General features: G+C 37.3%; 1 protein-coding gene across 3 annotated transcripts; it reads right to left on the bottom strand.

The window, feature by feature from the left end:
• Positions 1-1,143: 1,143 nt before the first annotated feature.
• On the bottom strand, positions 1,144-20,285 carry LOC136240574 (uncharacterized). 3 transcript variants are annotated; one of them, XM_066031574.1, is made up of 14 exons: positions 20,149-20,285; positions 19,934-20,041; positions 17,861-17,930; positions 14,221-14,346; positions 11,431-11,548; positions 11,265-11,326; positions 11,065-11,206; positions 10,938-10,993; positions 10,773-10,886; positions 9,725-9,842; positions 5,660-5,721; positions 2,504-2,675; positions 1,333-1,400; positions 1,144-1,285 (listed from the first exon to the last, which is right to left on the bottom strand). In XM_066031574.1, exons 1-14 carry the CDS (start codon positions 20,198-20,200, stop codon positions 1,219-1,221), a joined length of 1,335 nt encoding a protein of 444 aa, XP_065887646.1. In that variant the 5' UTR covers positions 20,201-20,285; the 3' UTR covers positions 1,144-1,218. The 3 variants fall into 3 exon arrangements, with proteins under 3 accessions (XP_065887646.1, XP_065887647.1, XP_065887648.1); XM_066031575.1 differs by having other exon boundaries at positions 11,065-11,203; XM_066031576.1 differs by having other exon boundaries at positions 17,861-17,927.
• Between the last annotated feature and the right edge of the window lie 4 nt (positions 20,286-20,289).

Here is a 20,289-nt window from a genome sequence, read left to right as displayed (position 1 = left end):
GATACAGTGTCAACATAACTGGAGTAGGTCCACTAGTATAGCTGCAGGTGTCGGTGACTTTACTTGTTTCATTAGTTTTTATATAATTCTATGAGTCCTAATTAAAATTCCTTGTAGTGGCTTGTTTACTTTTTATGTAACATTAATTAGGACTGGTGAACCTGCACGTTCTGGCCTGAGCTACAGGGTTTGTACAGAGAACCAATTTGGTAAGGTATGGCTAAAATTTGTGTTCCAATCAAAAGCTTCTTTTACACTCAATCCAGCAGCCCCAAAGATTTGACTTCAACATACATGATCAATATAAGAGTTTCATGTGATCAAGAACTCTCAATATGAAACAAGCCAGACATGATTAAATTTGAGTTTGAACACATGCCCTGACTGCTGTATCAATTACTAAATTACTAATACATGTATTTCATTTTCAGCTATGTTCAGCCCATTACACAGCATTCCAAATGAAGGACAATATGAGAAATACCTCTGCAATCAATTGTGTCACATGGGAAAATACTACTAATTGTAATGATAGTCTGCAGGCCTGAAGCCATGACATGTTATCTACTATACGAAAGGTATAAGTCCATGATGCATTGTAGCTGTGGCAGGCAAAGAGCTGCATCTTAGCCCTAGGTGATGTCTACTGTAGAGAAATGAAGCTTCAAGCATTTGCTGTGGTGGAGCTACACTGTATGCTTGGCTGAAGGCACCAGTCAATTAGTTAGTCATTAGAAAATTTGATTAAATGTTTTTTTATATAAAGTAGTGCATTGATTTACCAAGTATGGCTATACTGTTTTGCACAATTTTGGTACATATGGTACCCCATAATTTTGGGGTGCTATGGAACACTTTTTGGCTTGATTATACCTAACCAATACTGTTGGTCAGCTTCACCTTGTGAAATTATGTCCATGGTAATTTCACTGCTACCCATGCATAATGATGAGTATTACCATTTTTCTTTAGGCTTATTTCATACAACAATCCATACTTCAGTTTTCTATTTACTAGTAACGTTGGGTCTAGTGTTCTTTCTTATTTTACATTATATGTACAGTCATGCCTACCACTGCTTATCATACAGTACAATAGTACTGTATAGTAGGGACCACAAAGGAGTAGACGTGGCCCATGAAATAATAATTTATTAATACACACACTTGCTATTTTGATGTTGCAAAAAATTTATAGTAATTTAATTAGTTCGCAACACTAGTCAAATTCACAGTCCATGTCACTGAGATGAACGTCAGAACTAGTTGAAGTGATTAAATTATTTCTGTAGATGAATAAATCATAGCATGAATATATATTATACTGAATCACCTATCACTGTAACACTCCATCGAAACCACTGTTGGCTTTGAATTGTCCTTTTTCATATATATAGAACACTGTAAAATAATTGAAGGATGAGTTACCGAATGTTTATGAATTATCTTGAGAAGCAGTATACATGTAGTAGTTAACTGGATCTATTAGTAGTGGCTATATCAAAATTAATATGTGAACTATATACAAAGGAGTCTAAATTTGAGCAAGGATCATCAAAATAAGAAACTGTAAAACAAGGGAGGTCTCTCACACACCTTCAGTCATACTAGTGCATGTTCAAATAATCCCTATTTCATTCATATAGCTTTATACTCATAACTAAAGTGGGGATTGAGTGTGCACTAGCTAAGCTGAATGTGTAGTCTACCTCCCTTGTTTTGCAAATTATTATCCTGAATTTAATTTTTTATTTCCCTCTTTTTGCAACATAATTCATGACTAGTAAACCCATGCATGCCACCTGGAAAGGAAAGAATGGCACCAGATATCCATGTACCATATGTATCAGAAAATCAATACGCATAGTATTACCTTTTCACTTACTGAAATTGAATGATCATCAATTAACACTGCAAAGCAATGTAGCCATTTTGCTTGTTTTCAGCCATGTTACACACCATTACATCCAAAGAACACAGCACGAGAAGCGACTTTGCCTAATACTATTTTTGCTTCCAGAGACATGCTATGATAATTACTAATGATTCCTATAAAAATGACAGCCACTTATAGGGTGTACATGTTACGCATGAGTCAATACCTATGTACGTATATATATATATGGCAGCGGAGAAAGCAGTGGGCAAAGGTAAATCCATCATGCATGCAATGTACAGTAGCTGCTTCAATAGGCAATAAGGCACATCTTGAGTCCAAGTGATACCAAACAGTAAAGAAATCAAACCCGTAGTACTGATCATTGTCAAATTACACTTGGTTAAAAGCATCAGTCTGTTAGTTACACACTGTAGTTAGTGGTCAGTAGAAAATTTAGTTAAACCTTTTGATTCAGGGGAAACTTGTCAAAAGCATTTAAAATCACACATTTTGGGGTTGGCTATAACAATACTGTCATGCCATAAAGTAAGGTTAGTTTTTGGTTGATAAAAGCAAACCTCTATCATACAATACAGTACTTACAGTATTTTCTCACATTCTGTACCTGATAAGTAACAGTTGCATCAGATGATGGTTCATGAGGTTCATGGTCAGTAGCAGCCATTGATGTACATGGTACAATATAGTTATTATGCCTCTCAGCAAATGTTGTACACACTTTAAAATCTATGTCAATATCAATGTCACTCTCATGAATGATAGAACTATGTGAAACACTGTTGGAAATGGGATACACATAAACTACACCGTTGTATCATAGTGTGTGAATTGCTATTTTCTATTGTTTGTAAACTGCTATATATAAAGCACAATTTTTAGCCATTGTATCATCACAGACATAGATGCTCCATTAAATATGGTTACACATGCATCTCATTCAATAAATGCAATTATGAATAACATTATTGTTGTGAATTCAATGTAGTTAAATCACATTTATAGTACATGCATGTAAAGCCAAGTGCAACAATACATTTTCTCAAGACCACACCCAAGCGATATATTTTCCATAGTATATGAGTGTACGCAGTGCTTAACCAGCTTAATGTATGAGTCAAATTTGTAATCAAGCAGTTTATCACAACTTCGAATGAATGCCAGTAAGAAAATTAGTAGTTACCATTGACTAGCAGAAGGTTGATTGGTAATGAACAATGCCGTATTATACAGCTACATTTTGAAACGTGAATTTGTTGGAGAATGACTGATCAAGGCTAGTTATTTGAATAGAGGACAGTTTATAGGCTGTTCATATGTTACTTTTGATTATAGCCTGAGGTGTGGAAAAAATGCAGCAAAATCAAAGGTGCCATTATCAAATCATCTAAATAACTAGTGTGGGATATGCAAAGGTGGACAGTTTAGTGAATATTCTAAGACTTGAGACATTTGCATGCATACAGTTCTGTAGGTTGTGTCACATTCATGCGAAGTATACCTTATTATATAAACAGTACACCCAGGGATCAAGGACCCAGGGCATACTGTTTCATATAATTGACCATAAGAGACTAAACACTGTGGGTAACTAGAGAATACACACAAAAACAAAATTCCAAGAAAAGTTCAGCGTAAGAGTGGAAGCCAGACATTATAATTATAACAAGTACACCAAAAAAATTGGAATTTTCAACTAGAGCAGGGATCATAGCACATCAATAAAAAGTACTGAAACAAGCTGGAGTAGTGCACGATATTAAATCGCAGTAAAACAATAAGAAGTGTTATATCCCTACTGTGCATTTCCATTATGGTATCTTGAGCACAGTAGGGATATAATACTTCTTATTGTTTTACTGTGATTTAATATCGTGCACTACTCCAGCTTGTTTCAGTACTTTTATTGATGTGCTATGGTCACTACTCTAGTTGAAAATTCCAAATTTTTCGGTGTACTTGTTTGTTAACTTTTTTTTTGTAAATAATCATTATGATTGGTGAACCCATGCATACCGCATCTGAAATTGCACCGCGTGCCAGAATTATCGTCTGAAAAGTGAAGTATCCACTACACTTCATTGTCAGCTATGTTCAATGTGTTACGTAGCATTTTGAATCAAGAACTGTTCTAATAGCACCTCTGCAATCCATGCATACTGCATCTAAAATGGCACCACGCGCCCTAATTATCATCTGAAAAGTGAAGTATCCATTACGCTTCGTTGTCTGCTACTGTATGTTTAACGCGTTATGCAGCATTTCGAATCAAGAACTGTTTGAAAAGCACCTCTGCTATCAAAATAGCCACTATGAAAAATACGGACGATTTCCATTAGGAAGGGAAGCCATCATGTGTTACCGCCATATCGATACTTTTCACTGCCAGCAAAGATGAATGGGACACAAAGGAGGACACTGGTAAGTCCATGAAGAATGCACTGTACATACTGCGGTATGCCAAAAGGCACCTGTCGGGCCAAAGCGACGTTGAACAGTGAAAAAATCAAGCCCGTAGCCTTAGCCGTTATCGAGTTATGCTTGTCTGAAGGCATCAGTCAGTCAATCAGGCAGTCAGTAGAAAATTCTGTTAAATAAATTATTTTTAAAATTCCGTAGCAACTTGTTGAAAGCATTTTGGAAGCTTGTTTGCACTTAGTTTTACCCAACCAACACTGCCTCATCATCGTTAGGGAAAATTGAGGCTGTTTTTTTGGTGATTTTATTTTGTGGGCCACACCTACTCCATTGTGGTCCCTACTATACACTACTATCGTAGTGTATGATAGATAATTAACACTATTTTTGTAGGTACGTATATAGACACATTTAAGTCAGTATTTATGATTGTAAGGACAGAGACACTGTAGAACTGATATATTGTTACCATTAATACTGTTGCTTATACTGGCGTAGTCGACAGTAATTTTACAACCAAGGACGCAGTTGGCATCAATCACCCGAAATTTTAACCATCAACTGAAACGTTGTGGTACTGGCAACATATCGAACTAATGGCTGAAACGTTGTGACAACATATCAAACTAACAGTACCAGAAGGTGCTGAGATTGTGAAGAAGAGCTGTTGCTACTTTCTGTTTGTTTCCTAGGTCCTAGACGCAGCATGCTGCAGACACGTAATCCCAACCATGAGGTCAACAGATTGACGGAATTGCGTCCTCTGATTCTTCCCGATAAGTTTAAAGGAGAGGAAGATTTACAAGAGTGGATGGAACATTTTGATAGTGTGTCTGTCATAAATGAATGGAGTGACATTGCAATTCTCACTGCCCTCACGTGGATTCAGAGGTTCAAAGAGCCAGAGGGACAGATAGCCCGTTGGTTTCAAAAGCTACAAGAATACCAGTTTACCATTGTGCATCAACCCAGTAGACAACACACTCAATGTCAAGGTTGCCATGCCATCAGTGTGGAATTCTGCCTAACAAGCTTATATAGGTCCCCAGGTCTGGAGTTCTAGGTCCCCGGATCCACATACACTGCATATACTCTTGCCATACAAGGAAAATCAAGCACACTTGGCATATTAAGCACCTTTCCCATTGAAATTAGATGGCATCACACATTAAACATTGATTGGCCATGAGTGTTAGAGCAGCTCTGTTGAAGAGTTTATCTGCTCACACAATACAAATATATACATAATACACACATTCAGTCAGTATTGGTAAACACTTTGTGTCTGATCACTGTATTTTCACATCAAATACAAATTTGGTGCCTTTTATGCATTTGCAGTTACCTATCACTATGGCACTCCGTTGAAACAATGGTTGGATTATCCTTTTCCACTAATGAAGACCTCTGTGAAATAAATGCCATTTTAAATATCATACATATACCTGTACAACATGAGTTAATGATACATGCTGTATGTAAAGTTATAACACTCCCATAAAGTTTGCATCTGATAGGTAATTTAAAACATGACGCTGGAGAGCTGTAGGTCCAAATGTGGAGTGTTTACAAATTAAATACTGTACAAACCAAATGGGAGTGTTATCAACTGTTTTGTGGTATGTGGCATGCACGGATCAAGGGTGCCTATTTGGAAAGAGAAAGAAAGCTAATAGCTGTAAACTGTGTCTTGGTAGTAAGCTAATACATTTATATAGTTTTGCATGAAAGAGTGTGTAGTACTATATACCAATGCTGACTCAGCTAAGCCATTGTACTTCTTCTATATAGTACAAGTGTTGCAGCTAATGTAGTAATGTAATGTATTCGTGGTATGTATTGTGATTTCCTGTGGTGGTTTGGTATATGTTAGTTTGATACCTTTGAACTAATTACAGGCCAGACTGTGTGGTCTAATGGTGGGTGTTATACTCTTGATGCTGTAGTAGGGATCAGCTCAAAAGTATCACTCAAAAGCCATGCACCCTCACTTTTTTAACAGCTTGGCAGTATTGGTTGTCAAACCCAAAAGTGTGTATCCCCAATGCCTCCAACAAAAAATTATTGCAGTAACTGAATTTCTACTAACTGGCTAATTAACTGAATAATGGCTTTAGCTAAGCATAACTTTAGTGTCACAGGTTTGATTTCCTTAATGCCCAGTGTCACTTAGGCCTGAGATGTGCCTTTTCGTGTACTGCAGCAGTTACAGTACAATGCATGCATCATGGACTTATCTTGCACCACATTTCTTTCTCACTACTGCATAGGTGTTGATTTGTGTAGAATTGTCTGTAATTTCCATAGTGAGTAGATTGATTGCAAAGGCAATTCTTGCACTGTTCTTTGCTTGTAATGCTGTATAACAGGTAGCTGAAAATGAGGTGGAATGTGTTCAGTAATTAATAGTCCATGCTCGGTCACACAATTACTACATCTGTATCCATTTTTTCCATTAATGCAGTATGCGCTGGTTCAACAGTGATAAATTACAGTATAGTATGTTCCTACAAGAAAAGTAAAACAAACAACTATAAGGAAAATTAAAATTTTACTTTTGAGTAGACTACTGTGTTTACTTCAGTATAAACAGTAGCAGCTACGTATAGCCATGACTGAAATTAAATAATCACTAATATTGTACTTTGTGTGGGAGGATCAAAGCGATGCCACATATTGTAACATCCATACAGTACTTATTAGCTGCACAACTGTACTGTATGAGTCATATAGAACAGTTATGCAGCTAATTGGGAAAATACAGTACAGTTATGTGCTTAATTGGGCAAATACAGTACAGTTATGCGGAGAATTTATTTAAGGAATGTTACAAAACCAACACACTGTAAATTACTAAAACCAGCCAAACTAATCCTACCAGTTCATTCTACGGCTAGAAATATACTGTACAAACACTTACTGATTGTCTGATCACGAAGCGACTCCACTAAGACAGCATGATTGATCACGTGTGTGACATTGTAAATCGTTAAAACTAGCCTAATCTATCCTATTAGTTCATTCTACGACTAGAAATAGATCATATAAACACTTACTGATATCCTGATCACCGAAAATGGCAGCGGTTTGAGTACTAGAGAAAATCGCTCTGAGCCAGATGACCAGGAAGTACAATATAACGCTTAAAGCACCGCCTGTGTTTGTGTGTACGAAAAATACAGCACTCGGGGGGGGGGGGGGGGGGGGGTCTGGAGGCAAATACAGCACTCGGCTTCGCCTTGTGCTGTATTAGCCTCTCAACATTCCCCCTTGTGCTGTATTTTTTGTACACACGCTTTAACTATAACATAGTTGCAGGTGTAGACTACTTCTCTTATTACATTGCTTTATATTTTTATGGTCCCTACTTAAAATGTAAATTTTCTTTACACTTGTATGTAAAAAAACCTTCTCCCAACAATAGGAACTATGCAATTACATATTTCTCAAATTTCTAGCAAGCTGTTCAAAAAGCATAGATGTAGTGGTGTATAGCAAAGTAGGCAATGAAGAGAAAGCTACTGTATGCAGTGTGACTATAGGGTTGTCAGTTAGTGATAACACACTTTACAACACCTTTATATTAATGCACACAAGTACAGAGAAAAATTTGGCTAGAGTAGAGACCATAGCACATCGATAATAAGTACTGAGCACAGTAGGGATATAACACTTCTTATTGTTTTACTGTGATTTAATATCATGCACTACTCCAGCTTGTTTCAGTATTTTTTATCAATGCGCTATGGTCACTACTCTAGTTGAAAATTCCAAATTTTTCTGTGTAATTGTTTGTTAACTTTTTCTGGAAATAATTATTATGACTGGTGAACCCACGCATACTGCATCTGAAATGGTGCCACGTGCCCCAATTATCGTCTGAAAAGTGAAGTATCCATTACGCTTCATTGTCAGCTATGTTCAACACGTTATGCAGCATTTCGAATCAAGAACTGTTCTAAAAGCACCTCTGCAATCCACGCATACTGAAAGAAAGAAATGGTGCCGCGCGCCCCAGTTATATCAATTATCATCTGAAAAGTGAAGTATCCATTACGCTTCTTTGTCGGCTACATGTATGTTCAATCCGTTACACAGCAGCCTCTGCTATCAAAATAGCCACTATGAAAAATACGGACGATTTCTATTACGAAGGGAAGCCATCACGTGCTACTGCCAAATCGACACTTTTTGCTGTCAGCAAAGATGAATGGGACACAAAGGAGGACACTGGTAAGTCCATGAAGAATGCAGTGTACGTACTGCGGTATGCCAAAAGGCACCTGTCGGGCCAAAGCAACGTCGAATAGTGAAAAAATCAAGCCCGTAGCCTTAGCCGTTATCGAGTTATGCTTGTCTGAAGGCATCAGTCAGTCAGTCAGGCAGTCAGTAGAAATTTTCATTAAATAATTTTTAAAAAAAATTCTGTAGCAACTTGTTAAAAGCGTTTCGGGTCGATCTGAAAACTTGTTTGGGCTTAGTTTTACCTAACCAATACTGCCTCATCGTTGTCAGGGAAAATTGAGGCTGGTTTTTGGGTGATGTTATCCTGTGGGCCACGCCTACTCCTTTGTGGTCCCTACTATACAGTACTATCATACTGTATGATACTGTACATACACTGTAAGAATTGTGCTGCAGAAATCCTGTTAATTGTATCCTGGTAGTTGTGTCTGCATGGGTGTTGACCAGTTTGTGGTTTAGTGATGGCTAGCTTTAGCCCCCACACTTCAAAAATCAATCTTTCCTACAGTACTTTCCATCTGAACATGTGCCCCAACTATCAATCACTGAAAAGCAAAGTGGCCATTACGATTTGTTTTCAGCTACAGTGTCTGTTCAGCTTGTTACACAGCATTACAGAAAAAGAACAGTAAGAGAAGGACCTCTGCAATTAATCCATTTACTACAAAAAATATGGATAAGTCATTATTAACGTGACAGTCAGCAAGTACAAGGGAGCCATTTTGCACTACCGCAAACTGACACCTTGCACTGTCAGCAAAAAAGGGTCACAAAGGAGGACAAAGGTAAGTCCATGATGCATGCATTGTATGTACAGTACTGTGGTATATCAAAAGGCACCTGTTGGCTGAAGCGACATCCAACTGAAAAAATCAAGCCCATAGCCTTGCAATTATTGAGTTATGATAACAGGCATGCAGTTAGTTAGTCAGCCAGTAGAAAAAAAATAGTAACAACATTTTTTGGCTGCTCTGAAAACACTTTTGGGCTTGATTCTGTCAAACCAATACTGCCAAGGCTCCAAGGTATTGTGAGGCTGGTTCTGATCAATATTTTTAGTGAGTGCAAACCTCCATGATCTTTAATGTATGGTACAGCGTACATCTGAAATATTAACAGCTTGTTACAAAGTCATTGATTTACTATGAATTCATGTACAGCGTACCTCCTTTTGTGTCTCCTCAATCTCTTCCAACTGTCGTAGCAGTTCATTTCTCTCATTCAAAGTTTCTTTGGTACAAGTGTCAATAGTTGTGGCAATGCTGTCATAGAACTCTTCATTCCTATAAAACAAAAGCCATGTAAATTTGTATACTGTACATTCACAATAACATTTGGCAATCTAAATAGCAATATGCCATGCAAGACTGCAGCAATTACATGTATGTGTAGCATACCTTCCACTATTTATAAAAAAAAAACTAGCAAATCCATCATTACCTCCCCTTCCTCATTTTCTCTAACATATTGAATTTGCTTTAAAGTGGATAAATAGCAGTTACTGTAGATACATATCTCACAAACCCTAAGTGAAACCACAGCTGGGTATGGTAAATTTTACTGTGCCATGACTTTGATTTGGGAGTGGTATCACCAGTTTCATTTGTTTAGGTTCAAGCTGAAATCATTTGTGGAAGTTGCTTATTTGCTCACATGATGAAAACCATGCATTCAATTTTACATCCCACAGCAATCAGACAGAGGTGATTTGTCACCCTTGCTACCCTATGAGTTGATAAACATTAGTGGAAGGCGAGAACTAGTGTTATAGCCTATTTATAAGCATTTCACCACATTTTTGAATATAGATCATGCCTACTTTTTGAATAACTGCTATATAGCGAACTTACCCCTCTTTTTGTTGTAAACACAGATACTTTAAAACATTTGTAAAATTGCTTAGATTAACTTTTCCATAATATCTGTAAGATTTTCCTGTTCATGTTAACAAATGTAGTTGCAAGTTACTTGCTGCTGACCCATAATCGAATAATAAATCTAGTGGTTTTTTTCATATTGGCTTAGGTGATTGGTCACCTGCCATGGGCTATTAGCCTGCTGATACATATTAGTTGTATCATGTGCCTATGATTTGCCATGTACACACACACACACACACACACACACACACACACACACACACACACACACACACACACACACACACACACACACACACACACACACACACACACACACACACACAGAGTTACATTTCTACAGCTGATTCCAGTCCTTCCATTATATCATTAAATATATCAATAGAGGTTGGTTCATTGGAAGAGCTTGTTTGTGTCAGATCTTTATCATCATTCATGACGTCCTCCCTACATAGTGAAAGTATAAAAGATAACTTCATTGTATGTGCAAATTATTACCAGTCACTGTAGTGTTTCCTTGGGTTGAAACTGTCCTCATCCATTGAATTAGTACACTGTAAAAATGCAGTTTAGCAAGCAACTAGGATATAGTTTGTTCTAAATATTCTATATTTCTGTTGTATACCTTATATGTATCAGCTACATCTAATGGCACATAGTCAGGTAGTAACTGATTATTACCCTCACTCATTGATGAGCAATCGTTGATATCACAATTGATATCGTTGATATAAATACAAGAGTTGTTTGAAATAATTGCACTGCTTCTTGATATAAAACAATATAGTGTACTTTCATTTACAGCATCTTATATGCATCAGTTACCTATCACTATGGCATTCCATTGAAACAAGGGTCGGGTTGTCCTCTTCCATTATAGTAGAACGCTGTCAAATAACAAGACGTACAATTATTCAAGTTTTGATAAAGATTTATACATTATATTCATTACTTTTGTTAATGCTACTGTAATAATCTATATAAATTATACCTCCTTTAGAGATCCATTATTCTCTTTCATTTGTTGTAGCAGTTCACTTGTATCATGCAACATCTCTTTATAATAATTGCTCATGTTCATGGCAATATCACGTTGGAGCTCTTCATTTCTGAAAATACACTCACAGTCTATATGCAATGCAGTGTACTGTTATGCATTTATGTAGTACAAATGGCCTCTGATTTATACAGTGACTTTTACACTGTTGACTCCAGTTATTATAGCACAGTTACTATAAACCTGCAATCAGTACACAATGTCTTTTAAGCATACACAGTGCTATAGGCACCTGTTTATGAATATGTTAAAGCATAGCCACGAGTGCTATATGAAAAATAAAGTACGAGGCGTATGGCCAAGATGCTAATAAAGCATGAGGCAAAGCCAAGTGCTTTATTAGTATCGAGGCCAAGCGCCGAGTGCTTTATTTTTCATATAGCATGAGCAAGGCAATGCTTTAAATGATTTACACTGTATGGAACTTTCTAGTCGTGTAGCTTCACCATACACTAGGACTCGTAATTAACACGTGTTGCACGAACTATTAGCAGCCTGAATGCACACAAACTAGTTTAACAAAGTAACTCACACGTAGTTCACCATATTTTGGCATAGTAGACGTTCATCATGTATTTTGGCAGGTTATAGTCAAAACCCACAACCGATTCTATTGTGACACATGGTGAAGTATTTCCGTGATATCTCCAGGACTTGTCCGTTTACATTAACAGACATAACAACAACGTTACCTTTTCCCACCCATCATTGAAGCATTTAGGTATGTCTATAAAAGCAATCCAGTGGTAGAGCTCGTATTGGCTGGGGTGATTGATCACTCAGCGCGGCGAGGCTATCAGCCTTCACTGGCTTGGGTGATTAGTCGTACTGGCGTGAGCGCCGCACATGGGCAACTGTGCTTTATTGCCCACAAAGAGTGCTTTATTGCACTGCAAAGAGTGCTTTATTCATACAATAAAGCACTCTTTGTGGTCAATAAAGCACTGTTTGCCGGAGTTAAGTGTACTTTATGAAATTTAAAGTACACTTTTCCTTTGATCTTGCCCACGCAAAGTTCTATAATTATATATACAGTACAAGTATAAGGAGAAAATTGAGAATTTTTTTGTTCGATTAGAGATCATAGAAAAAAGTATGGAAACAAGGGAGGTTGCCTACACCTGCAGATATACTAGTGGACATATAATCACTCATGGTAGGTAGAATTAAATGTCCACTAGTGTATCTGCAGGTGTAGGCAACCTCCCTTGTTTCCATACTTTTTTCTATGATCCCTAATTAAACTTAAAATTCTTAATTTTTCCTTATACTTGTTTATTTACTTTTGTAACATTATTATGACTGGTGAATCTGCGCATAGAAATAATGGTGCCAGAGGTAATGTTTTCAAGTGAACACGCCAATCACTGACTTAAAAGTGAAATATTATGCTTTGCTTTCAGCTATGTTAAGCCCATTACACAGTGCTACAAACGAAGAACAGTAGGAGAAGCGCCTCTGCAATCAATCCAGTCACCAAGCAAAATACAGACAATCTTTGTGCCCCAACTATCAATCACTGACTCGAAAGTGAAGTGGCTATTATGCTTAGCTTTCAGCTATGTTCAGCCTGTTTCACAGCACTGCGCCTCTGCAATTAATCCAGTCACCACGGAAAATACAGACAATTCCTGTAGGGAAGCCGTTGCGCTACCGCAAATTGACACATTTTGCCATCAGCAAAAAGAAATTGGGGATAAAGGTAAGTGTATTGTACACACTGCGGTATGCCAAAAGGCACATCTCTGGATGAAGCGACATTGAACAGTGAAAAATCAAGCCCGTAGCCATAGCTGTTATCGAGTTACACGGCATCAGACAGGCAGTTAGTCAGTCGATGGAAAATTCCATTGAATAAAAAAATTTAAAATTTTGTAGCAATCTATTGGAAGCATGTACGCGTTGAGCTGGATCCTCCTCAAAAACATTTAATAACCCACAGTTCCAATTACACACAATCTTGAAATTTGGCTCATTTGCAGCACTGCTTGACCCGCTAAAACATTTCAAAATCTTTTCATTCAAAAGTCTGACACAATATTATTTATGGCCAATCAAACTTTTCACCATACATTTCCTATGGGGAAGCCATAAAAGTACAGTGTCCATTACAGTTTTTTCCCGAGCTTGTAATGGAGCCAATCCACACATATTTCTGTTGTTGATACCTTTGCTGTCATCACTAATCATCTGGCTGGCTGAAATGTTAACTTTCTTGAGAAAAAAATCCACTTTTAAGTTCTAGCTGTTTCTCAGGATCCAACTCAACTTGTACATACTATAACTGAAGGCACTTTTGGGCTTGGTTATACCTAACCAATACACCAAGGCACCAGGTGAAGCTGGTTTTTGGATGATATTTTTGGCCAGAAAAACCCAAACCTCCATGATCCCTAATATACAGTACGATAGTAGTGTATGATATACATGTACTTATAAAATTACATGCATATTCTTGTGCCATGACACCTAACAATTGTCTGAGTGATACTAAAATACTTAAAAAGACTAACATAATGCCTAATTTTGTTGAATAGCTACTGGGTACTGAATGGATAACTATAAAATCTATATGTACAGTACTCTATACAGGCCCATGTACTAAGATAGGCTGTGTCAGAATACTGTTTCAACGTATATAATTGGTCAGCCTCAAATAATTGATCCTTACAAAAACAATCTTTATTTTGTACACACATGTACAATACACAGCTTACACTTCACCTTTCTACAGCTGACTCCAATCCTTCTATTACAACATTTAAAACGTCAGCAACAGTTACTATTCTGGGGGTCACTTGTGATGTAGTAGTAGTAGTTAAGCTTTCATCACATTCCACGATGTCATCACTAATGAACATATATAGCCAGTAATTGTACAATACAGTGGAACCACCATCATACTGTATACAATTCCTGTGCCAGCTCAATCATAACAGTATTAGGGAATTTGTTCAGATAAATAAAATTCATTTCTATGCATAGTTCTGTTCAACTACTCTAGTAGAACATATACAGTTTGACGAAATTCTCTATCTACAGTGTAATAGAACAGTCATTTTTTCCATTCAAAGCTTTGGATAATCAAAGTCCTACTGTATTTATATATATGTGTGTGTGTGTGTGTGTGTGTGTGTGTGTGTGTGTGTGTGTGTGTGTGTGTGTGAGTGTGTGTGTGTGTGTGTGTGTGTGTGTGTGTGTGTGTGTGTGTGTGTGTGTGTGTGTGTGTGTGTGTGTGTGTGTGTGTGTGTGTGTGTGTGCGTGTGTGTGTGATGGCTGTGAGGGATTTTGCTGATATATACAAGTACAATCACCAGTTGATTGGACACAACATAAGAAACTAAAAAAGACTATGCAAAAGGAATGCCGAAGAGCCTTTAGGAAATACATGTTCAATACCCTATATGACCCATATCAAAATGGCAAGAAGAAAAGACTGTTTTGACATGTAAATCATTGTGAAAAGATTACTGCAGCCTAGGAACACAGTGAATGCATAAGGATGGAAATAATTATACTGATAACCAGACAAAATCTGAGATATCAAATGAACAGTTTTCTTCAGTGTTTACAAGGGATGACAGCTCTGAACTGCCATACATGGAAGATGGCCCATACCAAGATATCCCATCTATAAACTTTGATATATCTGGAATTGCCAAGGTACTCAGCGATCTTGATCCCACCAAGTCCTCAGGTCCTGACCGAATCCACACCAAGTTACTGAAAACTCTAGCAATTGAGGTATCTCCTTGTCTTAAGCTACTTTTTTCTGCTTCGCTAAGCCAAAGTTCAGTGCCATCATATTGGAAGAAAGCATTAATATGTCCATTGTTTTAAAAAGGAGACAGAAAAAATCCATCAAACTACCGGCCAGTGTCGCTTACAAGTGTGTGTAGTAAGGTTATGGAACACATAATTTACAGTAACATCATGTCACACATAGAGTCAAATAATATCTTATCAGACATGCAACTTGGATTTCAACAATGCCGTTCTGCTGAGCTACAGATACTACAAACAATTCATGAACTCTCATACAATTTAAATGGAAGGAGCCAAACAGATTTAATCTTGCTAGATTTTAGTAAGGCTTTGATAAAGTCATCCTCCACCGTCATTTATTGTTAAAGTTGAATCATTATGGCATAAGAGGTGACGTGCTAAACTGAATCTCATCTTTTCTGAATGGACGAACACAGTGTTGTGTGTGGGGGGTGTACCTCCACCCCTTGTAATGTCTTAAGTGGTGTCCCACAAAGTTCGGGCCTTTATTATTTCTGGTATATATAAATGATACTGTGCAAGATTTAACATCTACCTGTCGTTTATACGCTGATGACTGTGTACTATATAGGAGGATTGATACTTTGGAAGATGCCAGGATGACCTACAACTACTTGAACTATGGGAGGAAAAGTGGAAGATGTCTTTTAATATCGATAAATGTATGGTTGTTTCAGTAACTCTTAAAAGAACCCCTGTTCATGCTAACTATACTTTACATGGAAAGAAACTTACTGTTGTTGAGTGTGCTAAATACCTGGGGGTGTCATTTGATTCTAAACTGTGCTTTAACCAACACATCGATAATGTATGCAAAAAAGCAAACTCAGTGTTAGGATTTGTAAGAAGGAACTTTAAAAACTGTTCATGTAAAATTAAAGAAGATTTGTATTTTACTTAAGCCTGTATTAGAATATGCTGCTGCAGCTTGGGCTCCTCACAGCAGGCGCTCTATAAATAAACTGGAGTCTATACAAAGACGTGCAGCTTGTTTCGTGATGAACAAATATTTCCAAACTAGTAGTGTATCCAATATGCTGTTACATCTTAACTGGAATATGATAGAAGCTCACTTTATATTCCTAAGATTACAGATGTTACATAAAATTACTTACAATCATGTTGACATCACACTACCTAGTTATGTAACATATAGATCAAGATATACCTGGAGCAGAGATTTTAAATTCATTGAGATAGGCTCAACTGTGGACGCTTATAAGTACAGTTTCTTCCCCAGTATGATTCAATTGTGGAACACTCTACCTGAAGATATTATAATTTGTAAAAATGTAGACACTTTTAAGAATCTCTTACATCAAATCACATTGTAAATTTATGTAGCTTTATTTTGTAGTATGTAGTTACTTTTAAAATTGCTTTTCTATTGTAACATACTCACTGACGTGAGTCCTACAATTATAACATATAATAATAATAACACCCAAACCCTGAGGGGTAAAGGTGTATATATCCTGACACAGTTGTGGTATAACTGATACAGTGTATATATCACTCAGGGTACAATCACCTGATAGGTGAAGAATTACAGATCACTCACCCCATTTGTTTTATAGACTAGCATCTGATGATCAATTGTGGTTTCAATTGTGTGGGTAAATACTGTAGCTATCAGAACGCTATTCCTATGACATTATGTTTCAACACACACCAGGAACTTTCAATTGTGGGATTGATTGTTGTGGTATAAAGTTTTCGATACCACATTAAACCTTCGCTATTGTGGCAGTAAGTAAGTTAATACATTAAGTACTTAGGACTATAATCTACTCTTGTTTTGTGGTCTGCTCAATGGCTGACACTCTCCCCTTGCAGTGGGTAGAACTACGCATCCACACATTGCTCAAGCAATCGTTTTGCAGATCGTTAGTCTTAGAATATAGTTCAGCTACTCAGGGCTGCCCACAGGGGGGGGGGGGGGGGGGGACTGGGGCATTTTGCCCCGGGCCCCAGCCTGAAAGGGGCCCCAGGAGGCCCTATGAAGGGCCCCTTGAAAACCTGTTTAAAAGATCGATATACTCTAATAGAGCAGTCAGATCCAAATACTCTAATAGAGCAGTCACAGTATTCTTCAGAGGAGCAGTGTAGCAAGCTTATAGATAAGGAGATATGGTTGGTGGGGGTAGTTATTGTCATTGTTAGCAGGTTATGACTTTTTTTTTTTTTTTTGGTCTTCAACTTACAGGTTGGGTGAAGTTGTGATTCAGAATGGAAACCTCCTTGCCTCTGGGGCCCCAATTTAACTCTTTGCCCTGGGCCCCTTAATTTCTCTGGGCGGCCCTGCAGCTACTGTCTAATCATCTAAGCTTAGCAACTACACTGAGCTTTATGTGTAAACTAAAACCCACAATAAAATGCTCTGTGTTGCTCAATAAAACAAATCAAAGCGTTTCGTATCTTTGAACTGGTTGGCATCAAAGCCATGAGCAAACTGTGTTCCCATGATATTGCCCGGGCAATACGGTGAATATGCTAGTTAAACCCTGAGCAGTGCCTTTGAATGCCCACACAAAAGTGGTATGTATATATACATATATATATATAATACAGCACTTACTGTGAATTAGCATTACATTCCAATATAGGAGGGATTTCCATCTCCACAGCAGTTTCATCGGATCTGTCTACTATAACATTACACAATACATACAGTACTGCATTCATTATTTTAAACACACACACACACACACACACACACACACACACACACACACACACACACACACACACACACACACAAAACATTAAATGGTAAGTACTAATTAAGGTTTTATATACAAGTATAAGGAGAAAATAGGAATTTTAAGCTTGATTAGATATCATTAAAAAAATAAGTAGGAAAACAAGGAAGGTCGACTACACCTGCAGATTAGTCGACATTTAATCCCTAATTTAGTCATGGGTATAATATAGCTAGACTGAATTAGGGAACTAAAATTGTTAATTCAAAAATGGATCTATGAAATAAAAAGTAGTGGAACAAGAGATGAATGATGGTATTACAGCATAGCTCAGTGGGAAAATCCCTACTTTGGCATTGAGCAAATAATTGCTATAGCTAAAGTGCAACTTTTCCACTGAGCTACAGTGTATGCTGTAATACCATCATTCATCTCTTGCTTCACCACTTTATATTGCATAGATACTTATTTCATTTTTAAATTTAAAATGCTAGTTTGTTTAGTTTCTGTTGTATGTAGTGGCAAAGTTACCTACAATGTAACTTGTGACTGTTCTATTAGAATATCATACATGACTGTTGTATTAGAGTGACTGTTGTATTAGAGTATATCTCGAGTCAGCCAAGGGGTGTTGCAGCTAGCTAGACCAATAAGGGGTGAGGTCATCTTGTTTACTGCTAAGTAAACAGCTAGATTGTTAAGAGGTGTAGTCTCTGTACTCTATCGTTATTAATCCACCTAGATCTTTAATTGATAGGCATGGTCGCAAACTTGCAGATCGCAAACTTGTTTAAATGAACAGGCCCTTTCAGTTGTCTCAAGTAACAGGATGAAGTAATAAAATCTTGTCATCAGAGAAACTATCCACTCGAGCATTCAATAGACTATCCAATCACTTGCTGATCAATCTCTTCCTTATACTTGTTTATTTATTATGACTGATGAACCCATGCATACCACATCAAAATTAGAGCGCCAGAGTTAATGTTTTTGTCTGAATATGCACCCCAGTTATCAATTACTGACTCAAAAGTGAATCCCGTTATACAGTGCTATAAACGAAGAGCAATAGGAGAAGCGCCTCTGCAATCAATCCAGTCACCATGAAAAACATGGATAATTTGCATGCCCCAAATATCAATTACTGACTTATAGGTGGCCATTATAGCTATGTTCAGCCCATTTCACAGCATTACAATCAAAGAACATTAGGAGAAGCACCTCTGCAGTCACCATGGAAAATACAGATGATTCCTGTTGGGATGCTATCGCGCTAGCTACTGTGAATCAACACCTTTGGCTGTCAGGAAAAAGAAATGGGACACAAAGGAGGACAAAGGTAACTTAAAAAGTCCATGATGCGTGCATTGTATGTACTGCGGTATGCCAAAAAGCACGTTTCTGGACAAAGTGAAGTCGAACAGTGAAAGAATCAATCCCGTAACCTTAGCCATTATCGAGTTACGCTGGTCTGAAGGCATTAGTCAGTCAGTCAGTAGAAAATTCCACTAAATTTTTTAACCAAAATGTTGTAGCAACTTTTTGGAAGCATTTCAGGTCGTACTGAAGGTACTTTTAGGCTTGGTTATGCCTAGCCAATACTGCAAAGGTGTCATGAAGTTGTTGTGAGATTTTAGTGATATTTTTGGCCAGAAAATCCCAAACCTTCATAATCCCTATTGCGCAAGATGATGTAACGTAAGGTATTGAGTGACTTGGTGGTGGTACCAATCAAAGAAATTTCAGCAAATTTGTTTGAAGCAGTTCATCAATGCATCACAAACCTTACCATTAGCTTTGTATTGCCATATACTGCAAACACTCTAATAAAGCAGTCACACAGCTAACCACACTATAAAAGGCATTGCGTACAGGCCCTGGTACTACAGGGTGTACATACCTGTACATGTAAAAACTTACTTTATAGGAATAATTATTACAGCAAGTACCTTCATTATGTTCCTGAGCAACAGATGTAATTAAATGGTCATCAACTTCAGCAATTCTATCTTTCTTCTCATTCTTCTTATATTGCTTGCTCCGAGGCTTAATTTTACCTAAAGAGAAATACAGGTACTAAAAAAATACTAGTTTTTTTCCGTATAATCGGATTAAATTGACTAATACATGGATATATTCAGTATATTATAGTAGGATACCATACCAGAGCAACATGGTAGCAATTTAGCTATCCTCCTAAGCACTCGTAACAACATTTCACAGATAAAATTACAGTACTGTACAGTACAGCATAAATGTACTTTCAACCATGTTTCAACACACCGTAGCGTTCACAACACGTGGT

This window comes from Dysidea avara, chromosome 12, assembly GCF_963678975.1.
Source record: "Dysidea avara chromosome 12, odDysAvar1.4, whole genome shotgun sequence".
NCBI lineage: Eukaryota > Metazoa > Porifera > Demospongiae > Dictyoceratida > Dysideidae > Dysidea > Dysidea avara.
The sequence above is the reverse complement of the archived record's forward strand: the minus strand, read 5'-3'. Positions and strand labels throughout refer to the sequence as shown.